Source organism: Phoxinus phoxinus, assembly GCF_949152265.1.
Source record: "Phoxinus phoxinus genome assembly, chromosome: 3".
Taxonomy (NCBI): Eukaryota; Metazoa; Chordata; class Actinopteri; order Cypriniformes; family Leuciscidae; genus Phoxinus; species Phoxinus phoxinus.
In genome coordinates this window covers 9,906,026-9,922,356 of record NC_136878.1, presented here as the reverse complement: position 1 = coordinate 9,922,356, position 16,331 = coordinate 9,906,026, and the positions used below count along the sequence as shown (strand labels likewise).

Genomic DNA, 16,331 nt, shown 5'->3' with positions numbered 1-16,331 from the left:
GTTGTCTTAAATCGGTAAATCGTGTCTGTTTGCTGTGAAGTTTGATCTAATGGGATAGTTCTGAAAGTTAGTCATCTTTAGTTAGTCTGTTGAGATTGTATTTGTGTTCTTCTGACATGCAGTAGTATAGATATTAATGTGTTGTCTGACTGTTTTATGGATTTTGAAGATTTAAAGCTTGACTTGTCCATGATGTGATGATGATAATAATAATAATGTAGGCCTAATTGTAATTCATTTTGTCCATTAACTGTTGAATTAAGCATTATTGTAATTAGTGTATGCGTGTTTCAATTGATTGTGCTAAAACGGATGTATAAAGAACAGATAGATGTATAACAGGGTGGAAAATAGTAATATAATGCAGGTATAAAACAAACTATTTAATGGTGGCAAATGAGACAGATAATTTTGTTAATGAACATTTTATTTAACAATTTTTTCTTTTAAATTCACTAAATTATGAAAACAGAAACCGTGCTTTTATCAACTGTTAGAGGTGTTTAAAGATTTACAACTTTTCACAAATTAAATTCCACTTTTGTTGACTGATTAATTCATCTGACCTATATATAAATAACTTTTGAGGTATTAGCCAAATGGATCTTTATGAAGTATATGATTATTATTAACAACAATACTACTAATAATAATTTTACAGTGAATAAACATTTTTCTCCTAAACTATTTTTTCACTGAGAAATTGCTATTTTTGAGAGTCTATAATTTATTCTGATATACATTTTTTTATTTAAAAGTTACAGAAATGCATTGGTCAAAATGGTTTGGGATCCATGATAATACAAATATATTAAATAATAATTATTAATTGTATATAATAATTTAAATGAATAAAGACTCTTGATTTATATTGAAGTGTACTTTTGAACCCGGTTCATTTGTAAAAATGAAGATGTAATCACCAGGGTTGATTACTCCACTGACTATCTCCAGTGACCAAAAAATCACTGAAATCACTCACCTAGCCTAATCCTTGGGGGGTGAGGGTGGGATGGTTGTCAGATTTGACGTATTGTGGAAAGTAGCAGAACTACTTGTTATCCATTTTTCCAGCTTAGTGGTTAGGCAAGGGTTTAGCTAATTAATGCTGGATGCTGATGCCTGTTTGTTGGTGGTAATTATTTTTGAGGATGCCCCCACTAGCTGAAGGGAAGTGCTCTCTGCCATTACGTCATTTTCTTTAATGATGGGTCTGATGATTTAACTACAGTGCCTCTGTTAGCCTCATTGTCTCCTGTATAAAGGGGCTTTGATCACCGAAGCCTTGGGCATTTGAAAAGTCTTGGACTGTATGTGTCTATTGAACCAGCTTTTTAGGACTAAAGAAGAACTTTTGTATAACGTATATGAGCAACAGGTAAAGTTATTATTTTAGAATTGCTTGTGCATGGACTGTTTAAATATGCGAGTTAGTGACTGTTTCAGAGATTTTAATATTTAAATGACGCCAGAAGCTGTCACAGAAGGACTCAAAGTCGTGCCAACAACAGCGTTCAAGTTGTCAGCAGTCAGCAAATCTACTTTAACAAAGTCATAGCTCTCAAATTTCTTATAACCTTGAAGGTTCTATGTCCTATTGCATTTCTGCATCAGAACAAATTTTGATTGCATTTTGTGGCTATTACAATTTGACTTCTTGTTACCAGTGTTTAAGTGATTACAAATGTGTGGGACAAGTTATTCACTAAGGTGAGCTCTTAATTCTTGGTGTTTTCTAACCTTAAAGGGGTAGTTTACCCAAAAATGATAATTCTGTCATTTACTCACCCCTGTCATTCCAAACCTGTATGACTTTCTGTGGAACCCAAGATATTTTGAAAATGAAAGTCAATGGCTATCAATGTTGTTTGGATCCCAGCGTTCTTCAAAATTTGTGACATAACTTTCATTTTTGGTTGAACGGTCTCTTTAACAATGAGGATATATAAGCAATAGTAATGTTTGACTGTGCAAGCATTACTAAGTTGTGTAAAAGTGTCAAAGTAAAAGTGGTAGTGACAAACAGCCAGCAGGCTTGTGTGTCAGTGTAGCTGTAATGCTAATCCAACCCAGCTCATTGTTGCTTAAACTGCTTTTCTCATATTTGGCTGGATAAGGTTGTTTTTGGAGCAATAAGTATTATTGTACAGCTTTCTGAAAGGCATAGTACACGACACGTCCTCTCAGAACTTTGAAAAGCTTTTCCAGTGCTTTCCTTGGAGAGCGTTCCCCCTTCTGTCCCCTTTCCATCCATTGTTTTCCCTGTTGTCTTTTCCCAGAAGTTTTGAGTGTTCTTAGAGTGTCTGCTTGACAACAGGTGTCTAGTCGTTGATAACGACCTCTCTTGTTTTTTTCCCCTGAGTCATGCTATAAAACCTGACACGTCAGCAGAGTGAAGATGTCTATAAAGTGGAAAGTTTTGCTCTCTTTTCCTCTAGTGTGCAGGTTAGTCTGCATTCCTAATCAGAAGGCATTCAGATGGAATGTGAGTTTAAGAAGTCTCTCTTATTTAGGTCTTTAGTTGTTACCATTTATCTTTGAATTTACCAAATAATTTCAAGATTTTTAAATAAATAGTAATGAACATTAAAGATGCAGTTAGCGATTTCTGAGGAACGCTGTTGAAAATGGATCAGACTGAGGACTGCAATAAATGTGTAGCCAATCAGCAGTAGGGGGCGTGTCCACTCATGATGGGGGAGGAGAGAGAGTGAGCTAGAGGGAGATTTGAAGAAAGACTGTAGAAAGAGAGATGGCTGAGTGAGAGACATTGCAAAAGAGAAAAGATCAGAGGAATATCACTGGAAAAAGAAGGGTTATGATCAGCTATCATATAAGAGCTTTAGGACCCGTGTTAATATTAGAAACGCTTTTTATTTGCATAATATTTCCAGCGCTCGAGAGACCTAGCCTAAGCAGGAAGGCCTGAAAACAGAACCAGGTTTCTGCTCCATTTGTGGGTAATGTTGGTTTTGCGGTTTCACAGAACCGAGATATGCTGCTGTTGTAATGTTAGCTATATTAACAGGTAGGGCTGTCACTTTACGTTCGGAAATCAATTGCACAATCGATCGGACCAACCAACACAAGTTTCGAAAATAGCCAGAACGAGCGTCACACACAGCAAGCAACTGCAGGCTCTGACAAACACACATAACAGCAAATTATACTTCTGCATAATGTGTCTCTTAGTCTTTTTACAACAAAAATTGTGAATTCTGCCATTATTCAGACAGTCTCATGCATACAGATACAGATTCGGGCTACGGGCTACAATCGCCTACGTAGGCGGAATTTGTTTGACATTTCTAATCGTAAACACAGCCATGTTGAAGCCTGCAGTTGTGTTTTGAATTGATGTTATGGCAGTCCACTCTGCTTATTGTTTTTCGAGAATGTTGCACTCCTCTTTGTCATTGTGCACGAAACTTCACGCCAATAAATCATCAGAAATATTGCTGACTTGTGCACGTCTCAAGCACCCTCTTTACGTCGTCATAATGCCTGTTAGTTGTCCGTGGATATAGCCTATATTTGGCGTTGAAAATAGAAACATCTTGAGACATGGAAAATCGATTTTACAATCGAACGCTAAATGTCTCAAAAATCTAACAGGATTTTTTCACAGAAGTGACAGCCCCATTAACAGGACAGTTTTGAGTGTCATTGTTTTTCTTGAGCTGCTGTGCTGCTGGCGACTAACAACCAGCTCTTGCTTGTTTAAGCTCTTTTTTTTTTTTTCTTGATTGTTCGCCATCGCACTTTACTTTTTGAAAATAATTATCTTGCTTCACTTTAGCTATGATAAAGGGACATTTACTCTTGCATTGCATGTTCATGGATTTTGGGGGCGGTGCATTGGGGTTTCTTTCAACATTGTTTCTCAGAAATCACTTACTGCACCTTTAACTTGGATAATAAATGTTGTTCTTTGTTAGTTAATACCTGCATTAACTAATGTATAACGAGTTGAATTGTATTGTAAAACGTTTTATTTTCGAAGAAAACATAAACAAAGACTAGCATTTATCTCATTAGACATTTTTAATAGGACTCTTGTTTAAGATCCTACCAGAAATGGCATTAAAGGGTAACACCACTGACCAATTAAAACAAATGAAAAAGATTTTCACAAAACATGTAGCATGTATAAACATGACTTTTAGCCTCAGAAGTAAAGACTTAGCCTAATGTCGTATAAAGTTATTTTGGTGTTTTTATACTTAATGACAGTTTGTTTTTATCTAAAGTATTAATATTCATTTTACATTTCAATTAATCTTAAATACACTGTATCTTACCACAAATCCTTTGGCAAGGAGCAAACATAGACCTACACATGCTAGTTTTGATGGTGATAAACTTGCATTATTTGGATTTATTATGATGGTCATTTATTTAAACTGATTTGTCTAAAGACTGTTTTAGGCTGAGGATGGGTCTCAAAGCTTTGTGGGGTTGCGACAGGTTTAATAATCTTACAAAGATACTTTCCCTTGTAGAACCTTTTTTATTCTCAAAGCTTTGATCAATCCATAAATTCAAATTCAGTTGTTCAGTGTTTAGGCCTACTGATTATTCGGATGCAATAGCTAGACAATCTCACTTCAGACTGAATACCAGACATTCTTCTCAATGACTTATCTTGTCTCCTGAAATAACAGCAGTGCACAAAGATCTCTTCAGACAGGGTCATTTTAACCTCCTGCCGTTATCTGAGATACAATGCTGCTGCTGGAAATCATATCAGTGCATTGTTTTCCGATGACTGTGTTCCAATATAAATGCTGGGTTTAGATGGGCTGAGGGTTTACTTTTGTATCAGCCAAAATAAAGATTATGTAAATAAATTATTCTGTAGACAATGTGGCCAAATCAAAGCGTACTGCTACTGTGCAAGTAGGGTTGACAAAAGTACTGGTACTTCGGTACCTGTCTGTGCTGTGCTCTGTGAAGAGCGTCAAAGGTTTCTGTTTAAAATATGCTTTTAAATTGTTGATTGGTGTAGCTAATCGCAGACATATCTATTGAGCGTGTGAACGCAATGTCCAATCAGAGGTGTCTGAGTTAGTCAGAATCTGTTCAACACCGCTCAAAACAGTAACACTGGAGTTTTTGTTCACCCTGGCACACTTTGGAGTTCTGCAAGCTTGCAAATCCTTTCATTATTACCAACAAAGAGTAAACGCGATGTAAATAAGAGATTCATTGTGTTAGACAGCTTGTTTTTATTATAGCGGAAGTTTTTGCGTTAGTGTAGATTTCAGTGGCGCTAAACGTTTCTTAAGTGATTGACAGCTTCAGTGATTATAAAGGAAACGCTCTTTGCTCACTTTCTGCTTAGGCTATAACCCATATAGGCTACAATTTAAAGGAACACACTGACATTTTGGGACTTTAGCTTATTCACCTTATCCCCCAGAGTTAGAAAAGTTACCCTTTTCATCTCCATGCGTGCGGTAACTCTGTCTGACACACCCACCGCTAGCCTAGCTTAGCACAAAGACTTGAGATAAACGGCTCCAGCTAGCATTCTGCTCCCATAAGTCACAGCGTGTACAAATAACATGGTCACATGAGACACAGCCATCTTCTAACCGTATACATACTGGGAACTATCTCAGAAGGCGAAGCACTGCTACTTCTGTGGAGTGATTTTCTCGCAGCACCTGAGAAGCCCCGTGGTGAAGACCAGAGAGTTCGCTCAGTGTTGCGCTAATCACTCCGCCTAAGTTAGAAGATGGCTGTGTCTCATGTAGGGGTGGTTAATCTGTCTGATTTCCCGATTCGATTCGATTACGATTATTGAAGTCCCGATTCGATTACAGTCGATTTTCGATTATTAACGATTCTCGATTCTCGATTATTGATTTTCCATTTCACAACAGTAAATTCACTACAGTAAAAATCACAACAATAACAAATTATAACAAACTTCAACATATTCTGAATCTCTATTAACATAAAATACGGATGTCCACGCATCACATGTTACAGCTATCCTACCCGCTTTCTTCAGTGATTCCATGACTTCGGTTTTGGTCTTGTTGTAGAGTGTGGGGATCGCTGTGTCTGTAAAATATCTTCGAGATGGGACGTTATATCTCGGCTCCAAAGTGTGCAACATAGCGCGAAAGCCCTGGTTCTCAACGACTGGATGCAAATCCTTGGCAATAAAAGTTGCTATTGATTATGTAATGCGCTTTGCCCTTTCCGAGCCGGGTGGAAGCTTTGACAATATTGTTTCCACGCTTCAGAGTTCCGTCTTTTGCGTTCCGTCAATATTACGTTATTATCGATTTTCAAAAAAAAAAAAAAAAAAAAATTTTTTTTTTTTTTTTTTTTGAAAATCGATTTTTGCCATTTGTGAATCGATTCAGAATCGTCCACGTCCGCATCGCGATGCATCTAAGAATCGATTTTTTTCCCCACCCCTAGTCTCATGTGACCTTGTTATTTGTACACGCTGTGCCTATACAAATCACAACATGTAAATAGGAAAATGTTGGCGTTATTTTGGGAGCAGTATGCTAGCTGGAGCTGTTTACCTCCAGTCTTTGTGCTAAGCTAGGCTAGTGGTGGGTGCGTCAGACAGAGTTACGGCACGCACGGAGGTGAAAAGGGTATGTATGGACTTATCTAACTGGGATACGGTAAATAAGCTAAAGTCCCCAAAAGTCGGCATGTTCCTTTAAATAAAAGTTTTGTTTTTCATGCTGCTCGGTACAAAAAATGTTCTGCATTTACAACTGTATCTAAATGCGTGATTGAATCCGAAACTGCAATGATTAACAATGATATAGCAACAAACGGGACAAAACAATCTGATACTGTATGTCAAACAAAGTCTTAGAGTAAATGCCAACTACCGGTAATAAACCCACCATTTGTTCTATGTAATGTGTACGTTTCTTTGACCTTGATTTTATTATTAACTTTTATTAATTCCAGGGGGAAATTTACATGTCACAGGTCACAGCAGCACAAAAATACAATGAATTATTAATACAATTAAAACAATATTTACTTTTGAATGCTACATGCTTTTTAAATGTATTATTTACTTGTAATTATTATCATCATGAATAATATACTCATTTAATTGAAAAAATATTTTTTCAGAAAGATATATATATTTTTTTGCTATTTTGTGCAGGCACAGAAAGTAGTATTACACAATTTTCATTTATTTACTCTTTTCTGGATAAAGATGTGTGACAAGTCTTTTTAATTGTAACGCGTTACATTTTTTTCCTCTTCTATTATTGAGCAGTTTAACCGAACTTCATGTTGTGAGTTAGGCCTAGTTATAGATTTCACACAATGTGCCTATTTTACATTTATTTGAGTTGTCAAATGATCAAAGGTGTGCTGTACTACAGAAACACAACTTGCTTTTTGGAGGCCCTCATAAATTATCAATAAGCCGTTGAGGATCACATTTCCTCTTTCTCTCCAGCTCATGAGCATAAGCATAGTCAGCATACCACAACCAACATCAGCACGGCGTGCTTAACCTCTCCTTTCACACACCCTGCTGTTTTTGATAAACATTCTCATGCACGTTTACACTCGCACAGTAATTTACACCCTGTTTGTGAGTCAGGATTGCCAACGCATCATGCTGAAAAAACAATATTGAACCAGATACATTTCATGAAATCAAATTTAAAAGCCATTAGTTATTTTTCCTCATATTGACTTGATGACAGTCAGTGACCTTAGTCAACAGGTTTAACTTTTCTTTTGCAAGCACACTTTTGTCTAATCTTGGAATCTTCGCTGTCTTTGCTCTCTGTGTTTCTTTGCCCTTCACTGTCAGACAAGGATCTGGCAAGTTACGGTTAAGCAAGCTTAGCCTTGGCTGATTTTTAAGTGCAATTTCTCGAAGGTCCTTTGTGAAGGTTTAATGGCACTTCTGTAGTATATTCAGTCTTTTTGACCCAGATTAACCCTATGCAGTTGAGTCATGGGTCACGTAAACACTGTAAAGATTCAGGAGAGAATCCCCTAAATAATCACTTTGTCTGTAATTGTACCAAAGTAATATTACAGTGATCAAAAATTGTACATTTTGGCATTTGGCATTTTACCAAACCTCTATCGACAGAGGCATCCTGTTTTGTTTTATGCTTATCTCTTGCATTGTTGCCATGTCTGCTTGTTATAAGTGCTTTGGCCTTTAATTCATAAATCTTTCATGCAAGTCTAAACTCGATTTTCAGGTGCAGAAATAGTAATTATATGTAAAATATCACTGCATCTTTAATTTTTTTGAAGTTCACAAAATCTTTCTTTCTAATTTTGTAAAATTAGATTAACCCTTATAAAGGTTAATCAGTCAAGATGATTGTGAATTTTCTTTTTTCTTTTTTTTTTTATCAACATAAAAACAGGCAGGAGCTCAGGAATATTTGGCTGCTATCACTTTAAGAGTTTCACAAATCCAATATACTCTTACACATGCATTTTCACACATATTTATGTTCACTTAATACATAACTGACAATGTTTACGATTATACTCGACAAGACAGGCATTCTGACAAGCTCAGTACGTGCTCGTGAAGGAGAGTATTTCCGTGCTGTGAGACGCAGCATTCTGGGCGTGATTCTTGGATGCGTGTTGCATACACAACTTCTCACACAGCACGCGAGTACCAAACTGACGTGGGTACTTTCTCATCTATTTCTGCTTGAATATTTAAGTTGGCAAGGCTTAAAAATTGAAAATGATCAACTTCTGTGAAGATGCAGCACTGGCCTAGTGTCTTTCAAGTGTCTTTTAAGTTTATTAAAATGTTTTTTTGTATATATGGGTCTTAATCCTTAAACACTGACATATACAAAGACATCTGGAATGAAACTTCCCATATGGTATTTGGAATCAGAACTTTTGTTTCTTTCTGTAAACGTAGTCACTGAACAAAGGAATACTATCAGAATAAGAATTGGCGTCTGTTGGAAGTTGTGATTTGCAGTTAATATTCACTTAAAAATTATAATGATTACTATGAAGCAGATTATATAATATGACGTGGATGGAAACAAGAATTAGCTAAAATTTGCTTTTTGGCACTTAACTTAAAATGTTTTTTTATGATGGATCACAATGAATATTCATTGACCAAGGCCGGAAATATTGGATACATGCATAGGGATGAAATTTATTTGAATTTAGATTTTGTTTAGAAAAACTGACTATCCCTATCGCTTCCAGGGATTTTTATTTAATTTTGACAGCTGAATTTTTCTATACAATTTGGTTATGCTCTTATATTCATCCTTTTCATTTCACTTTGAGAACTCAGTAGAGGGTGAATGTGTAACAGTTTTAAATTGTGAACTTGATATATAGCCTAATGCATCATAATTTGCATTTAGGCTACTAAGTCATTTAAATGAAACCTGGATCATTTCAATGGTATTTTCATAATTGTCTTGCTTCTTCACATTGTCAGTGGTAAAGATTAATTTGGGTTCACAATCACTCTGGTTTTACTATGCCCCTCCTTCTGCAACAGTAGCCTTTGGGACCTGTTCAGAAGGGGCCCCCTTGGGGCCAATTATCCAGTGTTTGTGACTCACATGTTGGGAGTTAATTTATTTACAACTGGACTTGTTTCCTTTTTTTTTCTTTTTTTTCTTTTGGCTTCGGAGCTTTGGAGAGCTTTTCATGTTTTACAGGTAGGTCTGACAATAGTTTTCTGGTACAGAATTTTAATAAAGTAAGCAAATATTAAATGAATCTTTATTAAAGTTACAAAAGTTATTCAGTCAAAAGCAGAGAGTGATTTTTTTTCTTTGTTGTTTGATTAACATTAAAAACACAAACAGCAGCAGGAATATAAGGCTGCTGTCATTTTAAGACTGAATGCACTAATCCAGTACACTGATACTGATCATGTGTATCAGTGTATGGATCCGTGCTCAATTTGCACAAAAACAATTGCTTTCTCAATTGTTTACGGTCGCTTAAGACATAACTGATTATGTCTACTAGGATACTTGCTATTTGTTTTTGTGAATTTGTCTGTTCAAGTGCAAGAAGACATGAAAAAGAGCTCAGTTTAGTATTCGCATGCCGCTTTCTGAACGAGCACTTCGGATGTTTGTGCACCCAAATCATTCCACACAGCACGAGAGTAATGAAATGAGCTCCCTTTCGAGTCTTCTTGAATCTTGTCAATGCTTAAACATTCGTGACGATACAGCGCATAAAAATGTTTCCAGCCAGCCAGGCCAGTGACACCATTTCATATACTCGCCAACACTGCTTTACTCTCATTTGGCACTTGGCGAGTGTTACTTTTAGGCCCGATATATAGTATATACATTAATATATTTAACATTAATTTTTTTTATTTGACATATTTCAGTTGGTTGCCAAGGCACAACTTACATTTTGTGTTTTATAAGTATTTTATTTAAATTAACAAAAAAACTTTTTTAATCAAAACAAAACAAAAAAACACTGTTTTATGGCTGTCCTGGACAGTAGAATAATTACATTTTCATAATCTTCATATTCTGTGATGGTTATTTCACAGCAGTTGCAGAAATACATTTTCAATTTAATTACCAGGGGATTTTTTTCTTTTATTTTTTTATTAGGCCTACTATTTTAGTCAAATTATTTAATGTACTTACTTAGATTACATTCATAATGGAGTCAGATTAAAATACAAGTTTGCCAAAACAATACCTAAAAAGTACCTAAACATTTATTTTTAATAATGTGCTCCTATGAACATTTATTTAGAAAGTAAATCATGTAAATTTTGATTTCCCACACTTTAAAGATGGCTGTGTAAAGATGATATGGTTTCTGTGAAATGATGGCCATTAGTGATGTAATTCTTATTAATTTACCTTGTTTTCTCATCTCTTTTTCCACCTTTCTATATCTCTATGCAGTGCTCAACGTGTTGCTGGTAGAGTCATGACCCTGAGACAAGCAAATGGCTGCAGACAGCTGACCTTGACCATAAGCCTGACCCTGACTCTAGGACTGCTCCAATGGCCAGTAGGAGATGTTAGTGGTCAGGATGCACTGTCTCCTACTCAAGTCCTTCAGGAGCTGCTGTCACGCTATGGTGACAACACCAGCATCTCTGTCCCTCAGCTCAGATCGCTCCTCACGCGGTTAAATGGAGGGCTGATTGGAGACCATGACGCACAAACACAGCCCACCAAAACCAATGGATCTAAGGTGAGTCAAAAAGTTTGACAGGATCTTCTTTATATGTATTTGTTACCCAGAGAGCATTTTCACACGTCTAACTGGCTGTTGGATCTTCCCTGTCTCTGATTGTTTGCTTGCTTGTTGCACATACAAATACATGCATATTGTGTTCAATGTACTATGGCTTCTTTTATATGTATTTGAATATGAAAATCAAGTATTTGGAAAATACTGGGCATTCGCCTGCCATTGCAAGAATATACATTTTTCACCCTCTTTTTACTGCATTATTTCGTGTTTTTCATTAAATTTTGTATCCTTATAGTGAACATTTATATATATATATATATATATGTATATAAATTGACATTAGCCGACTGTTTCCACTGCAGATTGTAAACCTTTTTTATGGCAAGTTAAAATGATCCTCCTTACTTGCTGATCTTCAACAAAGTCCTGTTTTCCTGCATTGGTTCACATGCTTTGGTTTGCGAGGGATGTTTTAAATACTTTTAAAGCTCAGTGTCGGTCCTGATTCACTCCTAACACGAAAGAGTTTGATCTTCTCAGGGTGCTTTATAAGACATGACAGATGTCTAATCCTCTGCCACACCAACTGTCACAACACCATTCAGTGAACTGTTAGGTCAGGTGTTATTGCACAGGGTAGCTCTTGCTGCTTTTTAAAAAATATATTCCAAATTATCTATATTTATATCAACTTATTTATATTATTGTCAGTTTTCATACATATAGAGAGATTCTTAACATATAGATGTGTTAAGAATGCTTGCTAAATATCCTTATAGTAAATGTATGTATATACATATTTATATTTATTTAAATACCTGGTATTACAACGTTAACTCACTGAGTGTTAAGTAAGTAGCCCTACTCAAAACCTCAAATGTGTGTCTTTGGTTTGACATTTATTCTCATGTCATTAAGTTTAAGGATTTTTTGTTAGAGGCTTTATCTCTTGTGCCAACTCTCAAGGTGTAAGTTAGCCAAGAATAACACATTGTACTGTATCAGTTTGTCCACACTGATAATAGGTCATATTGAGCTGTCATTATTTTTATACACCACAGAGAGTATTTTTTGTGTTAAAGGACTAAATGTGGAACTTTTACAAGGACCATAAGTGGAATATCTGCACATCATTTTGTTCCTTGAAGAATTGATTGTTCACCAACAATATTGAGTTTATTCAATAAATTATAACAATAAAATGCTTCATGGGTTTGTTTTTAATGTATTTTTTGTCAGCTAAACAGCTGTGACCTAAATTGACCCAAGATTGTTCTAAATTTTCATTAAATTTAAAGGGGTCCTGTGCTTTTTTTAATTTTTCAACTTTCTTTCTTTTTGAGCGTGAAGGTCTGCAAAGTTATAAAGCATAAAATCCACTCCAAAGAGAGTTATTCTCTATATCAGTAAACACTATTTCTGAACTCCCTGAAACGCCTCGATTGTAGTCTTGAGTTTTCTTCCAGGAACCTACATGTCACAGTATTCCTCATTTAAATAAATCCCGACCAAGACATGGCATGGTTTCTGTATGTTAGTAGTGTGTTGAAACTCATGGTTATGGTATGGGGCATGACATTTCCAAAACACGCTCAAAGCAGTTGACCAATCACAACATACTGGTCCAGCCGTCCAATCAGTGCTGCAATAATGTTATGAGAAAAAAAATGTGTTTTTTGAACATTCAAGCTCTTAAAGCATAATAAGTCCCATTTAGTGAATAATATATATTTTTTGTAAATATTTTGTCTAAAAGATGTATACTCAATTTTAATTAAATTATCTTGACAGAATAGGTATTTTTCATCATTTCATATTTTAATCCTGTGTTTCTGTGTTCATAATTGTGTATTTAAAACTATTTCTGCTTCAGATGAAGGTTTTTGTAAACACGGCTTAGGAAATATTTTCTTATTTTTTCACATTTTTGAACCCGAATCCTGATATTTATCTCCATATGACCTTGAAATGTTCCATTGTTTGACCTCAGGGTCAAGTCTTTGGTTTCTATCCTGTGCTGTGACAGCTCCAGCACGAACTCTGCTCTCTCAATGCTGTAATTGAAGCTTCTCCTCTGTGATCAGTAATCGAAACCTCTGTCCTGTCCTCTGCTCTCAGTGCTTGGCTGCAGACACTCTGGCAGCGTATGGGATGAGCGAACAGTCTCGTATAGATGAGCGAGGCCTGCAGGAGATCTGCCCTACCATGATACAGCAGCTGGACTCACAAGCATGCAAGGCCCAACAGGACCAAGAGTCCGAGACCAGCCCCAGACCCACTTACGCTGAGGGTAAGACTGACTATCCATTGAGAGACTATAGATAATATTATTGATGATGTCTAATTCTTATTATCAGTCACAACATTGCCAAAAGTATATGTACACCCCTATTTGACTATTTTAGCTATACCTATCATCAGTAACAAATCACACCGGTGTGCAATCTCCTTAAACAAACATTTAAAGAGGATTTCTGCATAATGAAGTCCATTTTATAGGCCATATCTTTAACATCCAGACCTGAACTTCATTGAACATGCACGCCATGGTTTTAAAATTAATTGTTCAAGAATCACATATTTTTGTGCTGTGCAAGTGTCAACATATTTTGCTCATAAATCAAGGGTAATATTTAATATGCGAGATTTGTGCACACTGTGAATGCCACGACACTTATTAACAGTTCTTTTCTTTAAACCGCCACGTGTTGCACGTCCCCAGGTAATGCCATGTGTTAAAATGTATCAATATAGATAAAGAACAACTCTTTGGTATATTTATAGCACACTAGTCTAGTTTATATCTGTTGATCACTGTAGACAATCTTTGACTTGGCCATCAAATCAGGCTTCTAGGAAAAATACAGTGAATCAGCTGATTTAGTTTGAACTCTGACTGAGAGGGTCGGGAAAGTGCAGGTGTTCTCTTATGTTGAGCCTTGATCTCCAGTTAAAGTGTGATAAGAATAGTCAACTCTTTAAAAAAACTAAAAACATTGAAACGTGAAAAAAATGCAAGTTGCTTTGATATTTTGGTTCTCTAAGAAAGACGTAAGCACATAAAACATTAGCTATATAATACAGTTCAAATGTTGCAGTCTGTAATATTACAATTAAATGTCACAATTTGAAATGACAGGGTTTTTTTTTTTTCATTTTTATTATCATTTGAATATATTTTAAAATGTAATGGATTCCTGTGATGTCAAAGCTGAATTTTCAGCATCATAACTCCAGTCTTCAGTGAAACATGATCCTTCAGAAATAATTATCATCATCATATAAAACAATATTATTTTCGTTTAAATCATAAGTAATAATTTCATAAAAATTCTTACTGACCCCACATTTTTGAACAGTAGTGTACTTTTAAAAAATGAATACAAAACAATATTTAAACCCCTTCAGATGGTTTAACTTTATTAGATCATGCTCATATAGTTAATGTGAAATGGGGCCATTCCTTGTCAACTCAACCCGAGGTCCCTAGCTAAAAATGTGTTTTGATTAAAAAATATATATATTCTCGTGAAAGAAATACATAAATGAAGAAGGAAGCCAAAATATTAAATGCTCAGGATGCAAGTGCTATATAAATGCTCTGAATATTTACAGAGTAATCCACTATTCTGTAGAGGGGGGTCAAAATTAAAATTTTCATCTTAGATTTGGAGCCAAATTACAGGAGGAACAAATTAATTTAAGAATATAGCAGTGTTATTATTTTATTTTAGTTTTACATAGAGATTAGTAGGTCCTTGTGGCAATCGTGGCAGTTAAAAAATGGGAAAAGCACTTTTCTGAAGGCTTAATTTGCCTGTACCTTAAGAAGTATTAAATATATCTTAATATGTACACCCATAGTTGACCGTTTTAGCTATACCTATTAGTAACAATCAGGTAAAATCAATCACACAGGTGTGCAATCTCCTTAAACAAACTTTTCAAGAGGATTTATGCAGATCTTGTAATTTTTTTATTATTTTTAAATGTCACGTGTTGCACGTCCCCAGGTAATGTCAGGTGTTAAAATGTATCAATATAGTTAAAGTACAACACCTTGGCATATTTATAGCAAACTAGTCTAGTTTATATCTGTTGATCACTGTAGACAATCTTTGACTTGGCCATCAAATCAGGCTTCTAGGAAAAATACAGTGAATCAGCTGATTTAGTTTGAACTCTGACTGAGGCCCTGTCCACACGGAGACGCGTTTAGCTGTATACGGACAAATTTTGTGTCGTATTGGCGTTTCGTCCAGACGGATCCGGCGTTTTGAGAGACTGAAACCGCTATTTTTTGAAACCGGGTCCCAAAGTGGATAAATCTGAAAACGACACGCTTGCGTTTTCGTGTGTACAGCCAATCCGTATATTTTGTGAAACGATGATGTCATGTCGACTAGTCGGACACTGCTAGTCACGTAACAGCAACAACACCTGCCGACTGCTTGTATAAAAATATAATATAATGCTGGAGAAGCTACTGAGCCTCTTTTATTACTTTATATATTATTTACTTAAATGTATTTTTATTGTATTTCTTTATATTTTTATTATGCTATGGTGCTGGTCTGTTGTCTGATTAAGATATTTCGTATTTTGTAGGGATGGGCATTTCAAACAAAAAAAATATTCGACGATCACTGGGAATTATTTGATTATTAGGCTGTTCAAAAAACGCACATGCTCGCCGGCACAACGGCGCTCGCTCAAATTCCACTCCGACATTACATTTCTCAGTAAGCCTGTTGTAGGCATTAAAGAAAATTTATTTAGTTTCATATTTATGTTTAAATAATATGTTATTTTTTATTTCATCTATGTTGATTTATGAAAGTGAACAGCATGAGTAATCATAAGATGCGCAATATACCGGGAGACATCATTTTGACCACATTAAGTTTTGTTTTATATAAAGCTGGTTTGTATAAAGCCTTTCTTTAAAGTGAATTTCGTTTTGTATAAATTGTATCTTAATTTTAATCAAAGTTTCATCAACCAATTTCCTGGATTTAATAAATAAGAAGCAAATATAGCTGACAATATAATCATGACATGGACGCGCCGGCGCAATATAACTTGCATTGCTCGTGAACTGGAACTCATCTCATAAA

General features: G+C 35.5%; 1 protein-coding gene across 2 annotated transcripts in view; it reads left to right on the top strand.

The window, feature by feature from the left end:
• The window catches only part of slc39a14 (solute carrier family 39 member 14), a 34,431-nt gene that overhangs the window by 603 nt on the left and 17,497 nt on the right, over positions 1-16,331 (top strand). For both annotated transcript variants that reach the window (XM_079607642.1, XM_079607641.1), the window contains exons 2-3: positions 10,917-11,211; positions 13,333-13,504. In XM_079607642.1, the coding sequence (XP_079463768.1) occupies positions 10,942-11,211; positions 13,333-13,504 (442 nt within the window). In that variant the 5' untranslated portion in view covers positions 10,917-10,941. The remainder of the gene's footprint in view (positions 1-10,916; positions 11,212-13,332; positions 13,505-16,331) is intronic.